This window comes from Photinus pyralis, unplaced genomic scaffold (genome assembly GCF_008802855.1).
Source record: "Photinus pyralis isolate 1611_PpyrPB1 unplaced genomic scaffold, Ppyr1.3 Ppyr1.4_LG1, whole genome shotgun sequence".
Classification (NCBI taxonomy): Eukaryota; Metazoa; Arthropoda; class Insecta; order Coleoptera; family Lampyridae; genus Photinus; species Photinus pyralis.
In genome coordinates, this window is record NW_022170249.1 from 28,538,053 (window position 1) to 28,549,331 (window position 11,279).

The window sequence follows — 11,279 nt, forward strand, 5'->3', positions numbered from 1 at the left end:
AGACCGAGATCAGGTCTTCTGTGACCGGCAATCTTTCCTGGCGAGAGGTTTATGTCCATTCCTTTTTGATAGAAGTAGGTACCTGCCTAAATCGACACCCCAATTTGTTGCTTCTTAAAAATATTGTTCTAATTTGTGCGCCAATCCCAAAATGTTGTGTGATGCTTCTTGTTTACGAGAAAATCAAAATTTTCCGTTGGGGTGCTGTGCTGGAACATCATCATTCTCGTATCCACATGACACTCATTCCATACCTAGTTTTGTGCTCGTTTTGTGCTGATAAGTATGTGCGCTAATACTCAGGCCTTGTGTGCCTTTCCTTTCGGTGTAATTCAAACGTTCTAAAGGGGGTGCCAAGTGCCAATTTAACGCAGCACCCGTTACAATCGGAGCGACTTAAAATCTATATCATCTTTTTGTGCCTATAGTGCTTTGAGCTCCAACCCCAGGTTTTTTTGTAGACCAATTTTATCCCTACGTTTAAAATACAATTTTTATTCATGTATATAGAGTTCACGTTTTATAATACGTTGATAATATGTATATAAATAAACGTTCTTTTAAGAATAATTTGATAAACGTATATAACACCACTTTGATTTACCATACAGGAATATCGGTTTACTGACTTCCTCTAAAATAGGTACAAAACCATAACATATCATAACATAACGGTAAGTTGGCTCCCTGTTTAGAAATTTTGAATTACTCCGATTGTATGAGATGTCATGATGTGGATACGAGAATGATGGTTTTCCAGCATTAAGTTGGACTCCCAGCGGAAAGTTTTATTTTCTCATAAATAAGAAGCGCACAAAATTTGAGGATTGGCGCACAAATAGGCACAATATTTTGATGATGTAACAAATTGGGTTGCCGATTTAGGGATGCTAACTTAATCCACCTCCTGCCTATACTTGTACTGACACGTATACCATTCGGCGCAACTGTTCAACCCCCGTCAATTATCGGGTTTAAAATTTTCATATAGTGTTTAGTAATAGGTACCTGATACCTACCATATTGTTTAAAAACGCTATCCCTATAGCAACACAGTTCCGTATAAGAAGCGTTTATTGTAGACTAAAATCTTACATATATACGCATAAATATCCGGCGGATGTTGCTGTATAGGTATTCTTGTAGGAATATTATACGTTTATTATTTTCCATTGATATGCGATTTATATACGTATATTAAAGTGGTGTTATATACGTTTATAAAACGAATGCTAAAAAACGGTTATTTATATACGTATTATCAACGTAGAAAGTGAACTCTATGACAAAAATCGTATTTTAAAGGACATATGGCTAGGTACATATACCGCAAGTGGGGAATTGTAAAATTTCTACTACGTCTGATACGGAAAGGTAAGAAATAATAATATTCTGGGTCTTATACCGTACAGGATTTGCTGTTCATACTTCCATAATTTTAGTGAATATATGATAAGCGGCGGAGCATTTCCCCGGAAAATATGCAGTATGGCTCTCTCTAAATTCGAAAAATAAATTTAATATAAATAAAGAGAAAGCATAAAATATAAAGCTTTGCGTATCTCTGCAAATTTAAACAAAATTACATCTTAAACTCAGCATAAAATTAAAGTACTAAAACATCTTTATAGAAGTAATAAAAATATAATCAATATGGAATAAGCTAAGCTTCGCCAGTGCACAATCTTTGTTATTAACGCCGAAAATGGTCCATATATCTGTTTAATACGCTCCGACATGTACTAAGAGGCCATAAGGACTGTTTCGTTGGAAAATGAATCTAGAGACAAGTGAAAATAAGTCCATAGAGGCGGAATAACCAATCAGGAAACGTCACACCGCAGCCAACCAGGGCGGATTCGAACCCCGCCTAGAATAGCCCCAAACTTGCAAGACTTGGAGAGACTATCACTCAATACACAATTATTTGCCTTCTACCCTTTTTGGTGGTAACTTAATACAGATCTCGGTAATTTCGTGCGGCGTTACATTATTGAATTTAAGTGCTAGTGACGTGCCCATGCATAACAACTTTAGGATGTATCATCAACAAGAAGCTGGCAAAAATGCGCCTGTAGTTTTAGACGTCATTCCGCCTCATTATAATGTTCATCACCATAATCAGCCCAGCCCGCCGCAATCGCCCAACAGTACGCAGCATTATAAAAAAGGTACTAAATTAGGCAATCCGTCGGATCTTTTCACCTATAATAGGTACCTTGGAGGGCGGAAGCGCGTCGCCAAGTCACTTAAGTTTTAGTTCCTCTCAATTATCTGGTTCCTGTATGTTTTTTGGATTTTAACCACTTGTAGTGTCTAGACTATCAGGAACATCGACTTTAAGCTTTTGCTTCCGCGCATTATTGAAACATTTCCTGAATTTCGTTTCCCTTTTTTGCAGAGTGCAGCAGCCCGTTATCGTCGGAATCGAAACTAAACACGTCATCCACAAGTCCAGTTCAATCCGATCCGAATATTCGGCGGTATCGTACGGCGTTCACAAGGGAACAGCTAGGAAGGCTAGAGAAGGAATTTTATAAAGAAAATTACGTTTCGAGACCACGAAGATGCGAGCTGGCGGCGCAACTTAATTTACCTGAAAGTACTATAAAGGTAGGTGCACAATTTTTATTTCCGATGATTTTTTGGCTGAAGTATCAGTAAATCAGTAAATGAAAACATAAATTCCATTAGTAATTGACGATGGTCACATCATAATTGCAATTTTTATCTAATAATTACAGCAACTGATCGAACAAAAGCTTTTTTGTTTTCTAATTTTAATGAACTCATTAACTACCTACAAACAAATCTCATTAATTATCTTGTTTATTCATAGACAGGAAATGATTAAATAGTTTCATATCGAACAAATCATCAACATTCTATAAATGATCATTTTTAATGTTTTGTTCTCTAATGTTATTTTTGTGTTCTAAATTTAAAGAAAGATTGAATTTTCTGATTTTATTCAGGAATTTAGCAGAATATTCTTATTCCCGCAAATTTTTTCCGTGCGAGTTTTTTTTTTCATTGGGATTTTGGAAACCGTAAGACATAGAGATTCGGTTAAATGGAGAAAGAGTTGTCGTTTTAAGTATACTTATTCTTTGTTTTTTGAAACAAATCCACAGTTTACTAGATATGAGCGAAAAACAGATTTAGTGATTTTTCTTCTAAATGTTGTAGAATCGTTAGTATTCGTATTAGAAATGCAGAAATATGCAAAGAGAAGAAAAATTGTAGATCTTTTTCCGATTAATAAAATACATAATTGTTTAATTTTCATTTTTCTTTTATAATTTTCGAGTTATAACGCAAACTTACATTTTCTTAAATAGTAACCATAGTTGGCTGTGACATTTTTAAAAAGTGCAATTCATAAAACAACAAAAGTCATGGCTATTGCTACGAATAACAGAAATGTTGAAATTTAATTTTAAATTTTCGGGTATACCAAAAGCTTAATAAAACATGTACAGGAGGGTAGGATATTGCATAAAACTAATTTCCCATGTTAAATCCCTATACGTTCCTGGTGCACCACCCGGTATAATATATTCTGATTATTGGAAATCGAAAATATTTGCATTTTCAAAAGTTATAGCGATTTGACTGAAAGCTTTCAGGGGCAAAAATTAAAGCTGGCATTTTTGTTTGCCCTCAAATAAAAAGAAATATGGAGTGTGATATTTTCCCGCGGTTACTTAGCAAAGAGGAGAAAAAATCCTGGAACAACAAGGGGAACACTTTCATCAAGACATAATGGAATTTGAACACGTTACCAAAGCCAGTTAGTTAGACGCGAATGTATAGGAAGCTTTAGAAGCTTAATTCTCTGTTAACCACAGATTAAACCCTAAATTTGGTTAGAAATGATCTAAGTACCTATTTAAAATACAAGCCCACATATGTATTGGACCAAAGCAGATATGGAACAAAATTTTCTGAATTAGAATTTACTATTAGGTACTACCTACTAGATTTTCCTCCGCGACTTCGTACTCTCGATATTGACGGACGGTGCCCATTTTTCGAGTACCACTATGGCGATCTCCCTTATCTTAAGAGATAGAAACTTGATTAAATTAGGGCAAAGTTGCGAATTTTCGTGCTGAATAATAATCTAAAAATAAATTCATATCTTCAATAGTTTTGAAAATATGGCAAAAAATCGAAAATTGCTGATTTTCATTTTTAACTTTTTTTAGGTAAACTAATTGTACCAGACATTTCTAATTAACACATTATTCAGACACTTTTTAATGGATATTTCGAATATGGCATCCCGTTTTTAATAAGTTTCAAGATAACGGATAGAAACGCGTGGCAACTTTAGTTTTTTTTATGGGCGCCGTTTTGGATTTTGACATTTTGAGATTAGGTCTTTTTTTCTCTTTACAACGATATATCACACATGGTGGTTCAGTATCACATTTTTTCTAAAAATACAATTTTCTTTTTCTGAGTGCTACGCAAAAACAAAACGTTCTTTTGTTATGAACAAAATGTTGACTTATTTCAAGCAGTCATTTACGATTGTGCTAGTTTTATTTTTATTTTGTTCTAATTTGAATTATAATTTTCTTGCAAAAGGAAGGTTCAATTCTGTTCCTATGAAAATCGAATTTTCTCAACACATCTAGTTCGCTGATGCCCACCGGACATATGCATCAAACTGTAAAACTTTTGTTCACAATAAAAGAACGTTTTGTTTTTCCAAAGCACTCTTCCCAAAAAATTAAAAATTGTATTTTAGGAAAAATGCGATACTGAACCACCATGTGTGATATATCGTCGTAAAGAGAAAAAAAGACGTAATCTTAATATCTCAAAATTAAAAATGGCGCCCATAAGAAAAGCTAAAGTTGCCACGTGTTTCTCTGTCATCTGAAAAGTTATTTAAAACGAGATGTCACATTCGAAATCTCCATTGAAAAGTGTTCGAATAATGTGCTAATTAGAAATGTCTAGTACGAGTAGTTTATCATGAAAAAATTAAAAACTAAAATCAGAAAGTTTCGTTTTTTTGCGATATTTTCAGAACTATTGATGATATTTTAAATTTCTTGTCAGAAGGTTATTCAGCACGGAAATTCGCAACTTTGCCCCCATTTAACCAACTTTCTATCTCTTAAGGTAAGCGAGATCCCCATAGTGGCACTCGAAAAATGGACACCGTGTATACTTAATAACGAAAACTTACAGAATGTAAAAATGTAAATACATCGGCACGGTACACGAAATAGCACAGTGCGACATCAACGAAAAAAGAAGTTTAAAAAAATAACACCTAAAATATTGGTTTAGTAACTTTAAGGTTTGATGGTTAATTTAAGTTTTTTCAGAAAAAAATTTGTTTAGGCTAGTTTTGTCAACAAAACACATAGTAACAAAGAAACAGAAGTTGTACGGTGAATTTTAACTGTAGCTTATAATTTCTTTCATGTTTTTTTAAATAAAAAAGCATACCAATTACGTTAAGTTAAAACTCCATGAAAATGTTAACAAAAATTGCAGATCTATTGCAGAGTATTTTATTAAAAAAAATTGTTCAAAAAGCGTATTATGTTTTCTCGACGAATTTAATAAAAATAAGGTTTTATTCGAATTTGGGCATCTGTCCATTGCGTCCGTCTTGCGGGGCTACTTTTTAATTAAAGGGTGTAATTATCAATGGATATATGGATATACGCGAGGTGACACAACGAAATTGCAATTGTTATACAAGGTGATTTATATCAAAGTTGCATTTTTTAAATGAAATCCCCTGTAGGTATATTACTTATTACATATTTCCATTCCTTGAACAATTTTAGTGTGACTTTATGTTATTACACATGATATCAGCTAAAATCAGTCGTTTAACCGCAATTCGTCATTTTTTAGTAGATATCCAGTAAAAATTGAATATCGCAGTTATCATAAATCTAAGAAGGCCGTGACTTTGCAGTGTTAAATGTATTAAAAAAATCACTCCCTGAATTTTCAATATTCTTCAATCAAAGGTAACTTGATTTTTTTTAATTGAACTACCAAGTTTTTTATTGCATAAAATTTAGGATTTTATCACCTTTCTAACGATCATGCCGGTATTTAGCTTTTACATATTTTTTGTCAACAATTTCTAATAATTGACAGTGTCATTCAGTTGTAAAAGCCCCTTACTAGGTAACTAGTAAGCTGTTAAAAATTATTAACAAAAGAAAAGGATAAAATAATAATTTTTTTATTTAAACTATGAAAATACGTAAAAAATGACCAATTGCGGCTAAACGACTCATTTTAGATACCTATCATGTGCAGTGTAATACACTCGGTAATACATAAAGTCACACTAAAATTGATCACGGAATCAAAATATGTAAAAATATACCTACAGGCGGGGTTCCATTTAAAAAAATGCTACTTTGTTATAAATCACCCACCCACACACTAATAGCCCACCCTATATATCCTAGATTTTAAATGGATGCCAGGCGGCATTGAAATGTTTATAATAATAATAATAATAATATATATTTGCCCAACAGATACATAAAAGATCCAATTAGAGGACAAATGGAAAAAGTTAAACTTATAATAAGTAATTCGAGAAAGTAGAACAGTAACAATGAAAGTAACAAACAAAAGAAAAAAGAAATAACGCGCATGAAAGTAATTCTAAGTAATACTAACTCTATGGTAATACATAATAAGTTACATGAATAAACAATTCAAAAACTTAGGAACTGATTTTTTGACAAATGTAAGATGTCATACCTATTTTTTTTTATACGTTTATACGTAAAGAACCCCTTCCCCATTAATTATTACGCTTTATCTGTACAAGAGTTGTGCACAATTTATACCTACGTATTTGCCACACATCCATAATTGTTACACCCTGTATCATTGACATATCGGGGAACGATACAATATACAGTGCTATTTATTAAGAAGTAGACATAGGGATTTATGTGTATTATACCTATGTCTACTTTTAAATAACAACATTTCTTCTGAAAGGCGCGTAATTTTATGCACCCAATTACTTCTTAAAACAAAATGAAGATCTGACTGTCACTTAGTTAATCTGAATATTGTTGCTTTGGCGATGCGAAAATCATCGAAAAATACAAGAATTCTAGCTGAGATTTCCACCTCGGTTAAACTCCTTGAAAATGTTTCATTATACCAAACGTAACAGGTTTTTTTTTCATGCGTTTATTGGCCATGTAATAAACTATAATTAGGCAAACATTCAAGCAAATCGTCATTCTTTTGCTATTGCATTTAAAAACTTTACATTATGCTCAATATGCTTGGCTCTTTTTAGCCATATTGATTATATTTGAAAATTGTCACGATAGCGTTCGCAGATGATGATGCTACTGTTGCCGAAACGTGTTCGTTGAAAGTGGTTGGCTAATAATCACAGCTTTCCGATCAATACGCCTTCGTTTAATTAATTCTGCTCCATAGGACTTCCATAAAGCTTTATGCAAACGTTCACGAGCCTTTCGAATCGTATTTTAGAAGGAATATAGGTAGATCCTCTCCAGAACCCTTCTAAGAGCATCCTAAGCTCTTTCCAGAACTTTATGCTTCTTCCCGGGCTCGGCCAGTTTTGGAAAGGGCCTCTACACACATAGTTAATGGAAAATTGAAAATATCTTTAGAAAGCTGTTTTGCATGGTCTTAAAAGCTTTGTAGAGGCATTTGTGTGGACCTTTTCTAGTGATCGCTAGAGGTCCGGGAAACCACCTACAGCCATCACTAAAAACGCGCATTTGGGGTACTTTCCAGCACATTTTCACCCTATACCAAAGCCTTATTGACAGTTCCCACAATGAAGGTGTAAATCTGAATTTAGATCTTATATTGTGAATTCGATGCTTGGAGTCCGAGTGCAAAGTACGTCCGGCCCTTCCACGCACCTTCATAAATAAGAGAGTAGTTATAATGTACGGTATACATGTATATAAATTGGTCCTTGTAAAGGGTTATACACGGTGTCCATTTTTCGAGTCCCACTATGGGGATGTCGCTTAGCTGAAGAGATAGAGAGTTGGTTAAATGGGGGAAAAGTTGCGAATTTTCGTTCTGAATAATAATCTGAAAAGAAATTAAAAATATCTTTAGTAGTTTTGAAAATATCGCAAAAAAACATTATTCAGACACTTTTTAATTTTTCGGGAAGAGTGCTTTGGAAAAACAAAACGTTCTTTTATCGTGAACAAAAGTATGACAGTTTGATCCATCTGTCTGGTTAGAGCGTTGAGATTTTCATCTGAATATAATTGAACCTTCGTTTTGCAAGAAAAATTCAAATTAGAACAAAATACTTAAGAAGAAATAATATTTTCGCAATAAATCTAGCACAAACGTAAATTACACTACTTGAAATAAGTCAACCTTTTGTTCACAACAAAAGAACGTTTTGTTTTTCCAAAGCACTCTTCGCAGAAAATTAAAATTGTAATTTTAGGAAAAATGTGTTACTGAACCACCATGTGTGATATATCGTTGTAAAGAGAAAAAAAGACGTAATCTCAAAATGTCAAAATCCAAAACGGCGCCCATAAGAAAAATTAAAGTTGCCACGTGTTTCTCCGTCATCTTAAAAGTTATTGAAAACGGGATGCCATATTCGAAATCTCCATTAAAAAGTGTCTGAATAATGTGTTAATTAGAAATGTCTAGAACGATTAGTTTACTATGAAAAAATTAAAAACGAAAATCAGAAATTTTCTTTTTTTTTTGCGATATTTTCAAAACTATTGAAGATATTTTAAATTTCTTTTCAGATTATTATTCAACACGAAAATTCGCAACTTTGCCCTCATTTAACTATCTATCTCTTAAGATAAGCGAGATCCCCATAGTGGCACTCGAAAAATGGACACCGTGTATACTGTACTTTGTACACTGATCATACTGTAATCGACGGTTTCCACTTCAGAGTGCTTTTCCATTTCTGTATATACCTACATTACGTTGCTTCAAGATTAATTTGGAATGGACAATAAATAATTAGACACCCACTTATATGTTCGGTACACGATACAATAGTCTACAGGAGATTTTTTTAGGATTCCGTTCGTTTTACTTTTCTCAGAGAAAATAATAGGACAAACGATCAAAAATTAGCACAAAATTATAGTATCGATTTTAATAATTTGTGAAATGTGTGTTTTCAACTAACAGATCGAGTAAACATCGATTTTGGTTAAATATGGGAGAGGTTGTCTATCGATATCGATTATTATACACTTACATAAATTGTCAACAATAAATTTATTATGATAATGTTGTTTTTTTAATAACTTAGTATTTATTACGCAATTATATATTCATTTACTGTAAAAAATCAAAGCTATAAAATGATCCTACGAATTTCTTTGGTCATTAAATATTTAAAAATGACCGCTGTAGACAATTAACACATTACAGGCCAAATAAGACATTAATGTAGCTTTTAACACATCAAAGGAACCGCGGTGTTCAAGTATAAAACATGGAATCGCCACTTTAGCTTCTATTTTGGTACAACTTAAGAGTTTATTATAAAGCAGTAGCCTAATGCACAGATAAGTTCGAATCATATGTTTTATGAAGTGCTAACTACTTAAGATCAAGGCGGTGTTTAAGCATTCATGAAATTAACATTTTTACAATTGAATGAAGTTTTTTGTTTCGGCCTCAGCGGCAGATACACATATAACACTTTACTAGTTCGTTTTTTCTTTGCCGCTAATAAATTTTTCTCTTTGTTAAAGGTTTGGTTCCAAAACCGTCGCATGAAGGACAAGAGACAACGGATGGCGATCGCGTGGCCCTACGCCGCAGTGTACACGGACCCTGCGTTTGCCGCATCGCTACTACAAGCCGCCGCGTCCACCTTACCGCTACACTACCCCCCTCCGCCACCGGTCTACCCTCATCACTACCCGCGCTACAACCCCTGGGGCCAAGGATTCGGACTACCCCAAACCGGCATCCCCCTCTCAAACCCATCCCTAAATCTAAATCAAAACATTAACGTGCCTCAAAACATGCCACAAACCATAACTCAACACTCCCTACCTCAAGCGCTCAATCTCAACTTGGGATTGGACTTTTCCCCGTACCCGTCGATGAAATTGGACGCCCACGCGAAATTATCGCCGAGAGTCTCACCGGTACATTCAGATATTAGTCTCAGCCCTCCGGCGCCCGAAGGTTTACTCATAGCGGCCAAGGACCACCATACGAGCATCTCCATGCCGGAAAAACCTAAACTGTTCAAACCTTACAAATCGGAAACTTAAATCCGTAGATACCTTTTATGTGTTAAGTTTGTTAAATTATTAAATTGTATAGTTGTGTATTAGTCTATTAAATAATAAGTTACCTACTTTTTGTACAGCGAGTATTATTAAGTTATTTGACGATGGCGATCTGAAAAGTGATTGTAAGAACATGTCATTTATGTTGTAAATAAATGCCGTAATATAAACCTTGTATTCTTTACGTCGTTTCGTACAAAAATTATTCGCAGAGCAAGCTAGAAGATGTGAGTTACTACTATCTTCCAAATCTTTCTTTCTTTAATTTTGCTATATAATTATTCAATCAAGTAGGCGGGCGTGATTTTTAAGGACTTTAAGGGCCCTGGGTGGGGAAACTCTCGATAAATCCTCAGATACTTCAATTTTGAGCTCGAGGGGTACCTCTTCTACGAAACTCACTAATATTTCCGTCCTTGAACATGAAAATTTTGAACGTACATTCTACGGTCACTAGGCTACTACTTTCAGTACTTTCTTATGAACAGGGGCGGACTGGGTAGTAACTGCGGGCCAGGTGGAATTGCATAGGTTACGGGCCATTAAAGTATTAGTGTAGTAATGATGGTGGAGGGGGGGGTTAGCTCTGAGGTGCACCACAAAAACATTTTAAAGTACTCCTTTCTCGAAAATAAATTACCATACAGTTTTTTAAATTGCAGCTGATAATTAAAAGTAACAAAATATACAATCCACACGAGGTGCATCGCCTATCATTGTATTTCAGCACTTTCAAAATACTACGACAAAAAATGATAAATTCATTGTAAAACACTTCAATTAAAACAGAATTTTTTAACAACCTAACATCAACCCCAATTAGAGAAACGTGTTAATAATTTATTAATAGTGCAAGAAACTAAATACAGCACATACTTATAAATTTCCAACGGGCAGGTCAGGTGGCAATCGCCACCCGCCCCCCCGTGCCAGTCCGCCCCTGCTTATGGACGCCACATTGGAATGACG

At 34.3% G+C, this 11,279-nt stretch overlaps 1 protein-coding gene across 1 annotated transcript; it reads left to right on the forward strand.

The window, feature by feature from the left end:
• Positions 1-1,943: 1,943 nt before the first annotated feature.
• On the forward strand, positions 1,944-10,424 carry LOC116159378 (segmentation protein even-skipped-like). Its single transcript, XM_031472347.1, has 3 exons — positions 1,944-2,171; positions 2,402-2,613; positions 9,762-10,424. The coding sequence occupies exons 1-3, from the start codon at positions 2,021-2,023 to the stop codon at positions 10,290-10,292; spliced, it is 894 nt and encodes a 297-aa protein (XP_031328207.1). The 5' UTR covers positions 1,944-2,020; the 3' UTR covers positions 10,293-10,424.
• Positions 10,425-11,279: the final 855 nt, after the last annotated feature.

Excerpts from the sequence above, each read along its gene's own strand:
- LOC116159378 (XM_031472347.1), top strand. The coding sequence starts at position 2,021 with ATGCATAACAACTTTAGGATGTATCATCAACAAGAAGCTGGCAAAAAT. Across the intron at positions 2,172-2,401 it reads TACGCAGCATTATAAAAAAG|AGTGCAGCAGCCCGTTATCG; the intron begins GTACTAAATTAG and ends CCTTTTTTGCAG. Across the intron at positions 2,614-9,761 it reads TACCTGAAAGTACTATAAAG|GTTTGGTTCCAAAACCGTCG; the intron begins GTAGGTGCACAA and ends TCTTTGTTAAAG.